Raw genomic sequence first — 17,428 nt, forward strand, 5'->3', positions numbered from 1 at the left:
AAGAAAAGGAGACAGATTGGAACATCAGCACCAGAGTTTTCCCCTGGGGAGCAGGAGGGAGGCTGGGAGGGAGGGTGGCAGGCTGGGACACGGAGAGCTGGTGAATATCCTGCAGCTCCCTGGGCTGCCGAGGGCAGAGGCAGGTGTTCTTAGAAATGCTTTATAATGCATGAACCCATCAGAAATCACCGTGAGGCCTTTGTTCCCCTCACTGCCCAAGCCATGAGCTCATCTCCTGCAGCAGGAGCCAGGCTGGAGGCGGGGCAGACAGACAGACAATCCTGCAGGTTTACAGGACAAAATCCCCATCCATGGCACAAGCAGCTCAGCATCTGCCCAGCTACAGCTGCAGGAGAGAGCAGGAGACACCAGTGCTCACTGCAAACCTGTGTGTGTGTGGAGATGCCAAGGCCTTCTCCACACACCTTCACCCTCGAGAATTCAGCTGCCCCATGCCCAGAGGGAAGGTCCTTCCCTCAGCAGGCAGGGGCCAAGCAGGGCTGGAAGGTGCCAGGCAGCTCCCCCACATCCCCTGCCAGCTGCAGGGCCACCACAGGAACTGTGCCACCCTTGTGGGGCGAGGGCAAGGGGACAGCAAGCAATTCCTGTGCACTGGTGAGGGTCACCATGACATTTTCTGAAAAATCCTCTTTGTCCAGGATTTTCTCCTGAGAAGCTGAGAAGCCTCAGAGAGGAATGAAAACAATAATTATCTCATTTGCTTCTCCTGGGTTTGCTGCTTTGCAATGTGGCTTGGACATGGTTTACCAACAGGTGAATGTTTGATTGGTTCCATGTGAATTGTTTTTAATTCATGACCAATCATAGCCAGCTGTGTCAGACTCTTTGAGTCAATCAGGAGCTTTCATTATCATTCTTGCTAGCCTTCTGATGTATCCTTTCTCTTTCTTTAGTATAGCATAATGTAATAATATAATATAATATAATATAATATAATATCAGCCTTCTGAGAACATGGAGTCAAATCCTCATCTCTCACCTTGTCCTGGGGATTCTCACAAACACCACAGGTGAAGACACCCCTCCACCCAGGAGCAGGCTGAGCCAACAACCTGTGCTCCTTCAGCCATCAAAACTCTTGATGGAAGTTGCCTTGGAAGGAAAAGGCTCCTTTGTCCTCCTACTCAAACAATGCATCTTCAGGCTGCTGATGCTGAGGGGCTGTCCTGGCAGAGCAGGGATCAGCCATGTCCTGGAGATGCTCCATCCACCTTCGTGGTGGCCTGTGTGGCCTCCCAGAGGCTCAGAGCATTGTCCCCAGGCAGCAAACCTGCCCCAGCCCCTTCCCCATGTTGGGGTCTGTGCTCAGCCCCCTGCCCTGCCCAGGGGCTGCTCTATCCCTGTGCTGGGCGAGCTGAATTCTCCTGTGCTCTTCCCAAGGAGAGAGCAGGGCTGGAAGCACCGGGTAAGGAGGATGAGGAAGGCACAAGCAATGAGCCAGAGGGGCACAAGTGGGTGAGAACCAGGAGAAGGAGCTGCTGCCCTTCTAGGGTGAGGTGGCAGGGATGGATTATGGGCTGTAATCCATCCAGGAAGCCCCCCACGGTACCTGAGCTGTGGCCAAGGCTCCCGTCCTCCCCTGTCAGCAGCCACTGCTGCCAGTGTCACAGGCACAAAGAGAGAACAACAGCGTGACAAAGGAGCCTGAGCCTCTCCTCTCTGCTCCTGTCTCTGCAACGGGGAAGCAGAGCCCTGGGGATGGACCAGGGAGTGCCCCTTCCCTGCCAGCACCACCTTGGCACCACACATCCCTCCCTGAGCTCACTGCACCCTGTCGCAGACATTTTTTATGGAAAATCCTTTCTTCAGGATTTTTCTTCTTGAGAAGCTGAGAAGCCTCAGGAACAAAATGTAAACATTGATTATCTGTTGCTGTGGAATGCAACAAGTAGATCTGTGATTAGTCCATGTTAGATGTTTGTAATTAATGGCTAATGACAGCCCAGCTAGCTCAAGCAGAGAGTCTGAGCCACAAACCTTTGTTATCATTCCTTCCTATTCTATTCTTAGCTAGCCTTCTGATGAAACCTTTTCTTCTATTCTTTTAGTATAGTTGTAATGTATATCATAAAATAATAAATCAAGCCTTCTGAAACATGGAGTCAGATCCTCATCTCTTCCCTCATCCTGAGACCCCTGTGAATGCTGTCACAGCACCCCCTGCCCCAGCCAGCAGCACAGGGCACATCAGAGCAGCAGGAAACTCATCCCTGCGTGCTCCTGCCCTCCATGGCACACCCCAGTAGCCACAGGTGCCACAAGCTCAGTGCCAGGGCCCAATCTCCAAGCAATGCTCAGTGGGGATGCTGCAGGGCAAGCACAGAGCCCTCTCTGTGATGCCTCAGAGGATGATGGCACAAACCCCACCAGCCTCATCTCCATTCCTGCAGGGCTCCAGAGCAATGTCCCTCTCAGACCAGAGGGAAAAGTCACCAGCCAGGGCTACCATTTCCAGAGGGCAGCTCCACCTTGCAGGCTGCAGCTTTTGCTGTCTCTGTGCACCCCAAGATGCATGACAGGTGTGTAACTCCAGCTCTGGCACCTTTAGGCCATTTCCCCCGTCTCTAACAGTCCCTTCTGCTCTGTTTCAAATCCACTTGCACTAGAAACTTCTTCTTAGCATCTCCAGCTTGCCTAGCCTTGCTCCCTGCCTGCTTTCTCATCAGCTTCTGCCAAACCAGGAGAAACATCTTTGGAACAGCCACACACCACTGCCAGGAGTCGTACCAGAAATAAAATACAAAACAAAATCAGAGTCTAGTAGCCATAACACACAATTTCACCCTTCTCCCAGCCCAGCCCAGCCCAGGGGAGGCATGGAGCTGACAGGGACAAGGGCCACTTACGCCAAGGCAAAAGCCACCAGCGCTCCCACCACCACGATGAAATCCAGGATGTTCCAGAGGTCTCGGAAGTAGGAGCCATCCTGCAGGATCAAGCCCTGATCAATCATCTGGAGGGGAGATACAGAGAGAAAAACCAAGCTGGGGGACAGGGACACTGCAGACACATCCCAGTGTCCCGGCTGTAGGACTTGGTGTTTTGTGGAAGCCTCAGGGCTGATAAAGGAGGTGCTGAGCACTCTGGACCAGCACTGCTGAGAACCAGACTTTAAGGTCTCCACCTTCTAAATTTAGGACCAGAACTGCAGAACTGAGCTATTTCCCAGGGAAGCTGCATCCTGTCAGGGCTCTTACCTTGATCACCATCTCGAAGGTGAAGACACCAGTGAAGACGTAGTCGAAATACCTCAGCACCTGCAGACAGAGGGCACAGGTGCTCTGCAGCTGCTGCTGAGCAAACTCTGCCCACTCAGACACAGCAGCTTGCCTGGCTGTGGGGCAAAATGGGGCTGGTTTGCTTGTCCCAAACCCAACCTGGTCCCTAAGAGTTCAGGGCAGCCCCAAACCCAGCCTGTGCAGGCAGGAGGGAACCATTCCCCATGCAAATGGCTTGGAAATGACACTGCTAGCCAGGATCACCTGTCCCACACCAGTACCAGCATCTCCCCAGTCCAAGGCACTCTACAGCTGACCAGGCATCCTGGTCTCCCCCCAGGCTCTAAACCCCACGTGTGGGAAGCTGGGGGTGACTCCCACGGTTCACAACAGAACGTGATGGGGAAAAAATCAGATCCTACAGCACAATGCATGTGCCACCATGGGCTGCCCTGATCCCTCAAACCCTGCAGGAGCCCTGCCTGCCCTGGTGGGGGAGCAGGAGGGGGTTGCAATCACTTTGTTGCGGTCGGAGTTGGTGAGGACGGGATCCTCGGCGGCGAGGGCGATGCTGCTGGCAGCGATCACCAGCAGGATGCACATCTCGAAGTAGCGCAGGTTCACGATGTAGTGGCAGGCCCTCCTCACCCTGCAGGGACACACACCCCACCCGTGAGCCCCTGGCAGGACACAGCCACAGCCCTTGTGCAAAGCCCACCCTGTGATGCCGCTTTCCAGGGTGGGGAGATGGGCAGCAAAGCCTGAGGAGCAGAAGAAGGGAGCCCAAGGGGTGTTTGGGCTTGTTGGTCCCTCTCCTCAGCTGTCTCAGCCCCACAGCCAGGCAGGGAGAGTCCCCAAGAAATTGGGGTGCTTACTCTTCCAGGCTGCTGGGTCTGGGGAAGAGCTACAGAGCAGCAGAAAACTGCAGGTACATATAACAAGCAAGAAAAAAAAATCCCAGTTTAGAAATCAGCAGTGTGGGAGAGAGCCATGCCACAGAGAGAGAGAGCAATGTGGGGCTTGGGGAGCTCTGTGGCTGCTTATCAAGCCTGTTAGTGAGACACTCATCTCCCTTCTCACAGGGATTCCCTGGTTTTGGTGATGTCTGGGGGTCCTTCCCCTTGCAGCCCTCCCCAGCCCCAGAGTGAAAAAGATCTCACGGGTTGGTGGTGCTGAAGATGAACATGGAGCTGTGCGGCACCATGGCTTTGCCCGTCTCGCTCTTTTCCTTCTTCCTCTTCTTCTTCTCCATTTCTTCCTCGTCCTCTTTGGTCTCAGCCTCCTTTAAGGGGCTGGCTTCACCGTCTGTCTTGTTGCTAACTGCAGGAAAGCGAGAGCCTTTGCCCGACCTTGCACCCAGACAACACCCTGGGGTGTCCCTGCCAACCCCCTCTGAATTCCTGCTCTGAATCCCTGTGCTGTCACAGGGAGAGGGACTAGGCAGGAAAAAAATACACCAGCTGCTGGCATGGAGCAGATAAAATGGGTTTAACAAGGCCACTTTTCACCTTGCTGGTTAATTAATAACACTGTTTAAAGCAGCTCACCTTGACAGCCAGGATGCTGCTAAGGGGTTTGAGTGACAGTGAGCTGCCTGAGGCTACAGATGTTCCAGGAAAAACAGGGAATGCCAGAGTTTTGCCCAGGCAGAGAGGAAGGGGAAATGATGGACTGGATGAAGGGGTGGTGAGAAATGATGGATCAGATGAAGGGGTGGATGGGAAGAGGTAAGAAAGGGGATGCTGGCGCATCGGTGTTTGGGTCCCCCTGCAAAACCGGGGTGAGGTGCTGCAAGGAGCAGCACGGAGATCCTGCCAGCTGATGGATGCAGACAGGACAACCCACACAAGCGGCTTTCCACCCCCACAGGGTCCCCGAGGGCTGGGAGAGGGGCTCAGGAAAGAGAGAGGGGTCCTCACTCTGTACCACAGCGGAGTCGTGCACATCGATCATGATGGCCGTGCTCTCGGTGGCCTTCTCGGTGTTGGGGGTGATGGAGGACAGGTCGGGCTCGCTGCGGCTCACGCTGCGGCTGGGATCTAGCAGCGCCTGCTCGCTCGTGTCGGGGCTGCTGCACTCCTGCTCCGTCAGCGTGCCCGCCCTCCCCTGGCACAGCTCGGCTGCCACGTGTGGGGGGCTGCCCCTCTTGGCAGAGCCAATCAGATCGGCGTCGCCAACAGGGACCCCGTTGGTCCTGCAGTAGGGACAGGGGAGAAAAGGAGGTGTGAGAAGATATGGGGACAGGAGATGGAGAGAATTTGAGGAGCTGTGAGGATTGCAAATGTCCTCTGCAGGTACCAACCTGATGGACTCCCCGCTCGCCTCTGGCTCCCCGGGAATCAGCGCCTCTGTCGCAGCTACGTCCCCGCGCTGGTCCCCATCCTGTGTCCCCTCGGCAGCGCTGGCCTCCTCCAGCCCCATCTCCTGGCTGGCCGAGCGGCTCCCCAGGATGCCAGCCGTGTCCTTGCCCTCCACGCGGGCTCTGCGGTGCCGGCTGCGCCGCTGGCTCTGCCTCATCCTCGCCCTATCCTCCACGCTGCCTCCTGCCCCGTCCTGCTCTCCTGGCTCACAGTTCCCGTGGCAAGACTTCTGCTGCCACATGTCCCGCTTGGCCCGGGGCGATGTCCTCTCCTCCCCACCGCCGGGGTTGGCCCCTGGCAGCGGCTGCTCAGGTCCCTCACGCTCTGCCTTGCCCTGCTCCTCGGCGCATTTCTCCAGGGTGACTCCTTCCCCGGGTCTCTTCCTGCGGAAGATGCTGGCGTGGGGGTTGATGAGGGGCGGCTCGTCCTTGTTGATGCCCTCCTGGCTGGACATCTGCATGTGCCGGCGCAGCTGGCTGGTGCGCTGCTCCCACACCGACATGTGGTGCCTCCGCCGCCGCTCCCGCCTGCAACGGGGCACGGCCAGGGGTCACCATCCCGGCTGCCCTCAGCGTCCCCCCACTGAAACACCCACCCTGGATCTCATCTGGGAACCCCAGGCACAAGGAAGCACCACCGCCAGGGTTACAGGCTCAATGGTGTGCCATTGAGTATTAGATGTTTTCTTGTAGGTATAGGCTTAGCAGGAGTACGAAGACGTAGGCTTGGATTATTGCTACTGCTACCTCTAGGATGGTTAGTAGGAAGAGGACTAGGAAGGTTAGGAGTGAGACTACTGGTATTGTGGAGAATAGGGCTGTTGTGGCTGTGGAGATGAGTTGGATGAGTAGGTGGCCTGCTGTGAGGTTGGCTGTTAGGCATAAACCCAGTGCTAATGGGCAAATAAGTAGACTTGTTGTTTCGATTAGGATGAGGGCTGGGATTAATAGGGTGGGGGTACCTTCTGGTAGGAGGTGCGCTAGTGAGGCGGAAGGTTGGTTTCGTAGTCCTGTTAGGAGGGTTGCTAGTCATAGGGGGAAGGCTAGGGCCAAGTTTATAGACAGTTGGGTGGTTCGTCAGTGTCCCTCTGGTGCTGGGAGTGTGCTTGCGTCCCTTCAGAAAGCATCAGGCTGATGGGTGACCAGCCCCAGCAGCCTCACTGCTGCCCTGAAGCTTTCAGGCAGCACGTACAGCTTCTGGGAGCAGCCAGCATCCTGGTTTGCCCTATCCCAGACAGGCAGAGACCACCTTCCCCTTGTGTGGACACCTTAAATACGGGCCAAGCCCTCTTGCTGCACCCAGGGACCTCTCCTCGCCTCTCTCCCAGCACATCCCAGGTACAAAGCCAGCCCTGAGGCTTGAGGAGCAGCAATTTTGAGGGGAAGGAGCTGCACTGGGCTTCTGGGCTACACCACTAAACCTCTGCATAATGGTAAAAACAACATCCTGGAGAAGACAAGACGTGCCCTTCCCAACACCCCCGCGGCACAGGGAAAACACCCAGGAGCACAGATGGGCACGGGCACTGCTCACACCCCACTGCAAACCCACGGGCAGCGAGCCACGGGCGGGCACTGGCACCGTGGCACTGTGCACGGGGAAAACGGGGCACACGGATACAGCACACACACACACACAATGAATTCCCACTCCCGAGGGGAGCGGGGCGTGCCCCGGCCCCGCGGACGGACGCACAGACAGCACAGGAGGCACAGACGGACACGCGCCCCCGCCGCCCACATACAGGTGGCTGCTGCGTGGCTCCCACATCGACATGTGGTGTCTCCTCCGCCTGTCTCTTCTGCGGAGGAAAAACAAACGGGTTCAATCCCCTCCTTCCACTCGTGTGGGCAGCGCACAGAGCTGTCCCCCCTCCCTGGGCAGGGCTCCTCCTGGCCCTGGGCATCCACGGTGAGCCCCCGCGGGCACGCTGGTCACAGGCTGGCACACTCCAGCTGGCACTCTGCTCCCTGGGAGCCTTCCCCACGCCAGTGCAGGCTCCAGTCCTTCAGAGCCTCTGAGACATCCTTGGATACTTAACCTCTGTCTCAAACTGCTCCAAATTCACCTCTCCCAAGAAACACGGGAGCAATGCATCGAACCAGCCCTGAGATGCTCAGAGCCACCACCATGAGCTGCTGCTGCCCTGGGAGCACAGAGAGGAACGTGAACTTCCCCAGCAAACACAAGGCACAAGGCCAAGCTGAGATGCCACAGAGCTGCTGCCACCCAAGCAGCCCCCACACAGAGCAAGTTAACAGGGCTGGCAGGCTGAGATTCCAGGCATTAACCTTTGCCTCAGCATAGTAAGGATTCAGATACACACAGCTCCAAGAACAATGCCCTGAGAATATACAATCATAGAAACACAGAACATCCTGAGCTCAAAGGGACCTACAAGGATCATTCAATCAGCTCCCAGCCCTGCACAGGACAATCCCAAGAATGCCACCATGTGCCTGAGAGCACTGCCCAAATGCTTCTTGAGCTCTGGCAGGCTCACTTCCCAACAGTTTGAAGGCATTCTCTCTTGTCCTATCATTTATCAAAAAATCACCTTGTCAGAAATCCTTCTTCAGCTCTCTCAAGGTGCTCCAAGGTCTCCAGGCCTAACAACCTCAGCCCTCCCAGCTCACGGGAGAGCCGCTCCAGTCATGCCAGTGCTTATGGTCTCCATGGATCCCCGTGCGTGGGGAGGCCTCAGTGCCATGCTGGAGGCAGGGCTGGAGCTGCCAGCGCCCACAGCATGCCCACAATGATCTGCAGAGCCTCCAGACACACCCACGCAGCACGTCCAGCACCAATGCATGCCGGTGCATTGTTCAACGCGCGCAGTGCCCAGCTGGCAGCCCCGAGCCAGCTGCACCCAGCTGTGCAAATACAGAGCTCCCACACCATCCCTGGCCATGTGGGAACACCCATCCATGCCCACATTGCCAGCAGGAATGCCCGTGCCAGCCTGCATGCACCAGGTACCTGCGGGGAAATGGAGCCACCAAAGGCAGGGCCCGGCTCTGAGCTCCCATCTGGGCCAGCTCTGCTCTGCCCTGGCCACCTCTGTGTTGTCCCTCCACAAGCTCAGCACCACCAAAAGCACACCAGACCTGAGGCTGACTACATCATCAAGCCTAACCCATGGCATCTCCTGAGCCCAGTCCATCCTGGTGAGTGGGAGGAGCTGGAAAAAAGCCCCATGTATATCAATGGCTCCCCTTCAACGCCACCAGAACAACAAGGAAAGGTTGAAAAGATCTGTTTTCCCAACCAGCTCTGTCTGGCAATGACTAGAGAGCTCTGTAAGGAATGTGCAGTGTGGGCAAATCCTTTACTGCCCTAATATATTCCATCTCCCGCTCTTCCTCTCTCCTATCTGTCCATTCCTCAGCCTCTCCCGCTGCCCAAAGCTCTCCATTCCCTCACTTTATCCAACACATTCCCACTGGTATCCAGAAACAGAGCCAGCATAGACTCCACCACCTCTCCCCTAACCCCCCTAGTACTTGTGCAGACAGATTTTTTATGAACATCAGCCCCAATCCAGGGTAAAATCTGTGGCTGCTGGGGGGTCAGGCAGGCATTACAAGCACACCCCATTCCTGCTGCCCCTAAAACCAGCATCCCACAGCATCCCATCACTGCCAAACCAGGGAGGGGGCCATTCCCAAGGCTGCCTCTGACCCCCCCAGGTCAGCCCTCTCCTGAAGACAGCAGTTTCTCTCAGCAAATCTGCAAAGAGATTCTGCCTTGTACAAGCTTGGCTGGGTTTCAAAGCATAACAAAACCTAAAACTCCCTGGGAAGGGATTCTATAAAAAAAAAAAAAAAAAAAAAAAAAGGAGGAAAAAAATAAAATAATCCCTTCAGCTGTACTGAAATGTACTGTTTTGGGAAACAAATCAAAACGCCTCGTTCCAATGTTGACTTTGAAAGTTTTATGTGATTTAGACCATATGACACCGCAAAATAAAGAGAAAAAAGGCAGCTAGGAAGGAAAAAACAGAGATTTCTCCTGCTGAAATGCAGAGACAAGGCTTCTTAACACCATGCTGGAGGTTTATGTGGTTTGGGGCTTTTTTTTTCGCACCCAAATCAAATTTTTGAACAATCAAACATGGTTTCACAAACCCGCTCCATCTTTCCTGACTGCATTGGCTCCCAAGGAAGGAGCCCGAGGGAGATTTGTGACACCACTGCTCCCTTCTCCCCCAGCCCCGGCTGCTCTCCTGCAGCTCTGCCATGAAGAAACACTCCCCAGGAACAAATATCATCCCTCCTCAAGAATAACTCGAGATACCTTCCTCCTCCCCCAGCCTCCTACCATCAGCCCCGAGTGCTTGAGCTCTATATTTGGGGCAGAAAGCCTCTTTTAGCATATTTTTGCCATGCCCAAGCACTGAGGCTGCAGCTTGGTGTAGAGGGTGGCAATTTCAGGAGCTCCCTGGAGAGCTGCCACCTCTCCAAAAGCACTGCTGCTCATGGGGAGCACACTCCTAGACCTCCATCCATCTTCAGGAAGATGCCCAGAGAGGGACTCCGCCCCATATGGGGACCCCTTTTTTCTTGTTGGCAGCCCCCCATAACCAGCCAGGCCAGGCTGAGCCTGGCTGGGCTCAGGGGGGGTCACCAGGAGGGTGTTGGGGAGTCACTCACTCGATAGCAGGCATGTTTGGGGCAGACATGGGGCTGACTTCTTTGGCTTTCTGCAGGGCGTGCTTCTGGTTAAAGGCCTCCTCTTCCTCCTGCTCGTCCTGCAGAGATAAGAGGGGCATTGCTCAGTGGGGTGTTGGGATTCTGAGGGAAAACTCAGCCATTGCGAGCAGTGAGGGATGTGCAGGGCAACCCTGGATGCCAAGGCTTGAGGGGTTGAGGGGGATCTGTACTTCTGATGCCTTGGAGCGGCTGCCTAGAACAAGGTTAAGAGAATAAAGTGAGTATTTATTAAAGGCCTTCAATAGGCACACTTTGGGCAGCCAAAATCCTCACAGAGCAGCTACACCCAGGATGGACAATGGTCATAAGTCTTTTAGACAATTATAAGTTTGGTCCATTTCCATATCATGGGCTAATCTTCCAATTACAGCTTCAGGTAATGAAGTCATTTACCCTCAGTTTGCTCCCCCCCATTTCACCTTTTGTTCATACTTTTTGGGGCCTGAGGCTGTAGGGTGTCCTTGAGTTTCAGGCCCAGAGGGATTGTTTTGTCTGAACAAATTGTGAAGACAGCAGCTATCACTCTATGTGGAGTTTAGAGTTGCGCAGTAATGCAGTACAGGATTTGAAAAAATATAAAATTTTAAGGCATCACTTCCAGAGGCACTTTATTTCCCTTGTGCTATGGGGATGCAGGTTCCCCACTACCCCAGATCTTCTCCAAGGCATCAGTGCTGCTCACAAAAGTGAACCCAGCCCACTCCAGGCAGGAGCTGGGCTGAGCACGATGGGACAACCCCAGACAGCACAGACCAGCTCGGCCCTCCCTCCTTCACAGCCACAGGGGCCAGACTGGCATCCCCCAGACCGAGTGGGAGGTAAGGCATCCATGAATGACCCCGGCAGAACCCGGATTGCTTTAATGAGTACGGCTGTGTCTCCCGAGCAAGGAATGTCATTAGGAGTCATTAGCGAGCATTCAGCCTTTTCAAAAACTCAGCGCTCTCTTAATTGATGCTGCTGATACCCGTGGGGCTCCCCTGGAGGTGCCATCTGCACCCTCCCACCGTGGGAGGACCCCGGCACACACCCCTCAGGCAAACCATGCCCCCTTTGCGGTCAGATTTACACCGGTAAATCTGGAAATCTCCAGTAAGCCCCAGGGACATAACAGCACCAGCTCCACAAAAATCTGGGCACCACAGGATCACTGGTTTGCTCCAAAGAGTGGCACTGACCATTGCAGCTCTCTCCTGCTCACCATTACCCAGATGGTACCCCAACAATTTCGAGTTCCACAAATATTCCCCAGCATGGTCTTAAAAGCAGCTGAGCACCAGCCTAAATTGCATCCTAAATCACATCTGCTGCCCACATCTGTGGGCAAATGGGAAATAAATACTGGCATCACTGGAAAATGTTTCCCACTCCACATCTCCAGAGTGCTCGGGCAGATAAGAGTCCCCACATCAGGTCCCACCTAAGAGATGAGGGTTATCTCCATCTGACTGATGGCAAGCAGGGCTGGGGAGTTTAAATGGAGAAATAAAGCCATACTTGAAGCGTGGGTACTCCTGGAAAGACCAGCAGGTTTAAGCATTCTCCCAAATCAAAGCCTAAATGGCTTTGCCCCCACTCTGTCCCCGGGAGAAGGAGAAGGAGCAGCAGGAACAAACCTTGGTGAGCTCCTGGGCGTTGGCCAGGTTGTCCACGGCGATGGCCAAGAAGACGTTCAGCAGAGTATCTGAGAGCAGCTAAGGATGCACAAGCCGTGTGTTAAGGACATGTGTATCTGCAGCTCCCAAGGAGCCCAGCCAGAGGCACAAACTCCTCACCCATCCCACAGCCCTCAGTGCCCCTCCCCACGGCTCCTTCTCTGCCCTTGGGGCACCCACAGGTGCGTGGTGGGTGTCCCTCAGCTGGGAGGGGAAGGACATTTCTATGACGAAGGTTTGAAGGAACTGGGGCTGTTTAGCCTGGAGAAGAGGAGGCTCAGAGGTGACCTTATTGCTCTCTGCACCTTCCTGAAGGGAGGTTGCAGACAGCTGGGGTTGGTCTCTTTCTCCAGGCAGCACTGACAGAACCAGAGGAGACAGTCTCAAGCTACGTCGGGGAAGGTGTAGGTTGGATATTAGGAAAAAGTTTTTCACAGAAAGAATAATAAAGTACTGGAATGCTCTTCCCAGGGAGGTGGTAGAATCACCATCTCTGGATGTGTTTAAAAAAAGACTGGACATGGCACTTGGTGCTATAGTCTAGTTGAGGTGTTAGTGCATGGGTTGGACTCAGTGATCTTGGAGGTTTCTTCCAACCTCATTATTCGGTGATTCTGGGATTCTGTGAAGGGGATGCCCCCGGGGAGGATGAGGAGGTGGGGTTGTCAGCACGGAAAGCCCAGCAGCCCGGTGGATACAGTTCCCAAACAAGGTGAGGACGATGAAGTAGATGGAGGACCACATCCCTGAGCGCACGCCTCCCTGCGAGCGGATGCCGTTGTACATCACCTCGTTCCAGTCCTCGCCCGTCAGGATCTGCGGGGACACCAGGCAGCAGCTCTGTCACCTGCACGGCCCATCCCCTGCACATCTGTGCCAGCACATACAGGGACTCTCTGCAGTGGATAGCCCAGCTCTGCAGCACCTGAGGGACATCCCACTGCGCCCTGATGAGGATTCAAAGCCTCCTCAGAAGAGTTTTGGAACTCTTCACCTTCTGGAACAGAGTTTCCACCTCTTTCCATCCACTTTGTTGTGCAGAAGAGGGAGGAAGCAACAGCTGATAGAGGGGAGCTTGTTTGTTGTAAAGAGCCCCTCCCAGCCATGGGGGACAAACCAGGTGGTGCCAAGTCCCTTTGCTTGGGTCTCCTGGCAGCCCAGCTCCTACCTGGAACACTGTCATGATGGCTGCAGGGAAGGTGTCAAAGTTGGCCGAGGGAGTCCCATCCATGAAATTAAACCTGCAAAGGGAACCAGGTGGGTGAAATACTAAGGTCAACAAACCCCTGACTGCTGCTGTGCTACCAGTTCTCTTGTCTTTAGGAGAACCTTTCCCCACTCTAGGAAAGGTCTCCTGAGCATTCGGTGCCAGAAGCCAGAAGGTCTCCTGGCTAGAAGAGCCCACACAGCCCAGAGGCAACCCTTGAGCAGGGATTTTTGTGTGGGAGGACATGGAGGGGGAAGGTACAGTCTTGCTGGGCCCCTGTAGAGGGTGTCCTCACTTGGCTATAACACCAAGAAACCCCTGTTCCTCAGCCTTGAAATGACATACCTGCCTCCAAACAGTTGCATTCCCAGCAGGGCAAATACTACAATGAAGAGGAAGAGGAGGAAGAGCAGACTGATAATAGATTTCATGGAGCTCATCAGTGAGACCACTAAATTCCTCAGGGATGCCCAGTACCTAGAAAACAGAGATATTGCTGGAGCACTGCCAGTGATGCTGGAGAGCAGAAGGGACTGGATCTGGGCTGCAGCCACAGTCTGAGACAGGGTAACAGGCACTGATGGTGGGTACTCACTTGGTTATTTTAAATATCCTCAGGAGACGAAGAGCTCGTAGGACACTGATCCCAAAAGAGGTTCCTGGTCTGAATATAGCCCAAACCACTTCGAAGATGCTTCCCACTGTGACCTGAGAAGCAGACACAGCCACAAGTCAAAGACTCAGGATGGGCTGCTGCAGGGAATTTTAACATCCCCAAAGATGAGGCACCCACCACCCCATCCAGGACCTGGTGTCTCAGGCTGTCCTGCCAGAAAGTGCTCCCTGACCACTGTGAGGGCCATCCCGATCTCCCCCTTGGTGCCTTGCATTGCAGAGCCCTGCCAAACACCTTTCCCCACATCCCCAGCATCCCTGGGGCCGCTCACCCCACAGTCGAAGCAGTTGAAGGAAGAATGGAAGTAAAGGCGTGGCCCCATCCCGTACATCTTTAAGGACATCTCCAGAAGGAAGAGCCCAAGAAACAGGAACTCTGCATAGTCTGGAAGACAAAACCCAAGCGTGCTGGAGGCACTGAGGTGTGTGGGAGCATGCTGCATGCACCCACCAGCTGAGCATCCAGCACACCACAGAGATGGAACAAGTCAAGGACCATGCTGCATCCCCAAACTCTCAGGATTTGGGAGGAGGGAATTTGATCCATGTGGAGCTAAACCTCTGTATGTAACAGAGCATCAGGCCCACGAGTTAATCGTTCAGGGAAGAGGTACCAGTGTCCCAGGGGATTGACAGGACCAGACATGGCCAGCACGGAGCAGTGCAGCTCTTTGGCATTAAACCTACAAAGGCATCAACCACAGGACACTGGAGGGGAATATTATCAATCTGGATTAAAATCATTGCATGGCTGGAATTCAGCCAGGGAAACAGGCCCAAACAGCCAAGAGCCACTGAAAAGCCTTTCCAGCTATTTCATGAACATTTAGCAGGCAAGAGCCTGTCTCTTCACCTTTCCAAGAAGATGCTTCTCACCACGACCAGCTGCCACACCACGCTGCAGCGTGCTGGAAGCCTGGCAAGCCTGAGCCTACTGCTGCAGATTTGGGTAGAGCTGGGGCTTGACAGGGACATTTTCAAGGTGAGGAAGAATAACACACCTGAGAAAGCAGCACTGTCCCCACTGCAGCAGCTCAGGAGTGACACATGTGGGGCTGACCACGCTGCCCTGCAGTAGCCCATGCTGCAGTGTCCTTTAAGGACACTACACCTTAAAGATGTAGTGTCCTTAAAGATGCAGTGCTTCCAAGACCTGACCTTGTGCTCTGGCTATGCTGGGCTCAGGGAGGCTCCATAACTGGGAATCTCCAAGCCTGGGATTCCTTCACCATGCTCTCTGCACAAGGATTTTAACCAGGGCGTTCTGCCATGACCAGTCTCATCCCTGCAAATTTACACCTTTCCAGCAATGGCTTGTGCACATTCAAAGGTGGTTCTTCAGCAAGCTTTCCATCACCAATGTTCACAATTTTGGGATAAACTCCACAGGGACTGGCAGTGTTTCTCTCTCATGACAAACACGTCAGACCTGAAGGACACAGAGGCAGCAAAACTCCTCCGTGTTTGCTCACAAGGCTGAGACATCCCTCAGTGGCCATGGAGCCAAGGGCAAAGCTGAATTAAACACCTCTACATGGTCTTTGTTATCAACAATGGATGGAGCTGAGGTTATTCCCCACCCAGCTCCACACCAGCAGGACTGTGGCTACGAAACGCAAGTAATAAATTACACGATTATGAAAGTTTCTTTTTAGGTGAAGAGAGAGGGGGGAATTGTGGGAATCCACAAAATCAGAGGGTTTTGGAAAAGCTGCAAAAGGCAGGCCTCAGAGACAGTAAAACTGATTAGAGCTAAGCAGCAGCCATGAGATAGGTCAGCAGAAAAATTATTTAAAAAGTAGAAAAGCAAGGACAAATACAACAATGGTCTGTGTATTAACGCTTGGCTAGAATAACTCTCTAAGCTACAGAAAAGTTTATCTAGCAAGATATTAGGTTGAAGCTTAACAATAGAGCTCTGTGCCTTGTGTTTTAAGGCTTACAAACAGGTATTGCATTCAAAATAAGCAAGCATTGTTTAACCAAAAGTACCTGTGCTTTATAGTGGTTGGACAGAACTACTGTCAGTGTGCTTTGGCTTTGTGTGATTGGTCAGAAAACTTATAAAGTAAGTTGTAACATTAAGTTCTTTGTCTGCTGCCTGAGATGTGAGCTGGTGGCATCTTCCCATTCTCATAACCAGTAATGAGACTGATGGTGGAAAATCAAACCGCTCAAGGCACGTTCCCAGCAGTCCTGTCCCATTTGTGATTTGTAAAGAGCCCCCAGCCGGCAATAAGTGTGCTGCAATGCTCTCCCACCCACACCAAGGCCAGGCACTCACAGAGGAAGTGGGTGAGCCAGGCTGGCTGGTTGTGATGGACAATGGCCACGCAGGCAGTGTTGAGAGCCACCAGGCTCAGGACGATCCAGTAGAAGACCTGGGATTTGACCATGTGGCGCACGGAGATGCGCAGCAGCCGCTCCTTGTGCCGCAAGTAGGAGGCACCGTCCACCCTGGCACCTTTGAGGCCAGAGTTACTTGAGGGGTTGCCTAAAGGGAAAAAGAAGGGGAACAAGGAGTTGGATGCTCCAGCCTCTCCTGTGATATGAGGCAGGACATTGCTCTTATGGGGCGCAACGCATCTGGAGAATTTTTATGTGGCAGCAGGAGGTTCGCTGCTAAACTAGCAGAGATGTCTGGTTTGTGACACTCTCCACACGATGGGTGGGGCTCTGGGAACCCAACCAGCTGACAGAGGTTTGGGGGGAGCAAGCTGCAGACTGCACTGACCCAAGGTTGGATTGAGACGTCTCCTCTGCGCCAGCCTCCGCTCGCCCACGGAGGCGATGTCGACACAGTGCTCGTCACCCGACATGGCATCCGTGCGGTTCCGCTTGATGGTGGCTCTCCTGAGCACTGGCAAGGCAAGAGGAACAGCTGTTGGAGTCTCAGTGGCCCAACTCTGACCATAGCCAGCCCGTTGGATCAGGACCTGGTGATCAGAACTCAGGTCTGGTAACAGGACAAAGAGACCCAGGTGATGCTACTCCAGAGCTGTCCCTTGTGTGGGATCAGACACAGCATCCACGCTCTCTCAGGAGTTAGGGCACCAATCCACCTCCCCTCACCCCTCTCTTGGGCTGCAGACCCCACTGGGGCCTCCCCATCACAGCTGGAGGGTCTGAGCTTCCAGCTCCAGGCAGGCAGAAGGAAGGGCAGGCAGATTTTAAGGGCATTGCTGGTCTTACCGTCTAAGGCTGAGGTCCCCGAATTTTTGTTCTCTTCAGCCAGCATGACTTCCTCTACGCAAAACACACAGTTCAGCATCAGGAGACAAGGCAATGTCACACGTCACTGCCTGCTACTTAAGAACTTCCCCCACCCCGGAGGCTGGCTCTGCAAACTCTTACCAAGTATTGGTTAAGGGCCCAAAAGCAAATTCTGGAGGGTGACAAGTGTCAGCTACCAAACATTGCATCAGAAAAGAGAATTACTTGTGATCAGCCCTTCTCTCTCCACTGCCATTCAGCTCATGGAAGAAGTTGAAATCTCTAAGCAGGTCTGGGGCTCAATCAACCCAGCCCAGGGCTAAAACTGACGTCTGGTGCTCAGGACTCATTTGAAGACACCCATCTTTTA

At 54.1% G+C, this 17,428-nt stretch overlaps 1 protein-coding gene across 1 annotated transcript in view; it reads right to left on the reverse strand.

The window, feature by feature from the left end:
- Window positions 1-17,428, reverse strand: part of CACNA1E (calcium voltage-gated channel subunit alpha1 E) — a 146,226-nt gene that overhangs the window by 32,220 nt on the left and 96,578 nt on the right. The window contains exons 11-27 of the mRNA XM_064720512.1: window positions 17,038-17,091; window positions 16,580-16,705; window positions 16,130-16,339; window positions 14,118-14,230; window positions 13,766-13,878; window positions 13,516-13,647; window positions 13,132-13,204; window positions 12,662-12,779; window positions 11,925-11,992; window positions 10,249-10,346; window positions 7,344-7,400; window positions 5,542-6,126; window positions 5,159-5,433; window positions 4,400-4,559; window positions 3,759-3,888; window positions 3,219-3,278; window positions 2,868-2,974 (exon numbers count right to left, since the gene is read on the reverse strand). Of these exons, the coding sequence (XP_064576582.1) occupies window positions 2,868-2,974; window positions 3,219-3,278; window positions 3,759-3,888; window positions 4,400-4,559; window positions 5,159-5,433; window positions 5,542-6,126; window positions 7,344-7,400; window positions 10,249-10,346; window positions 11,925-11,992; window positions 12,662-12,779; window positions 13,132-13,204; window positions 13,516-13,647; window positions 13,766-13,878; window positions 14,118-14,230; window positions 16,130-16,339; window positions 16,580-16,705; window positions 17,038-17,091 (2,479 nt within the window). The remainder of the gene's footprint in view (window positions 1-2,867; window positions 2,975-3,218; window positions 3,279-3,758; window positions 3,889-4,399; window positions 4,560-5,158; window positions 5,434-5,541; window positions 6,127-7,343; window positions 7,401-10,248; window positions 10,347-11,924; window positions 11,993-12,661; window positions 12,780-13,131; window positions 13,205-13,515; window positions 13,648-13,765; window positions 13,879-14,117; window positions 14,231-16,129; window positions 16,340-16,579; window positions 16,706-17,037; window positions 17,092-17,428) is intronic.

The sequence above is a fragment of the Zonotrichia leucophrys genome, chromosome 8 (genome assembly GCF_028769735.1).
Source record: "Zonotrichia leucophrys gambelii isolate GWCS_2022_RI chromosome 8, RI_Zleu_2.0, whole genome shotgun sequence".
NCBI lineage: Eukaryota > Metazoa > Chordata > Aves > Passeriformes > Passerellidae > Zonotrichia > Zonotrichia leucophrys.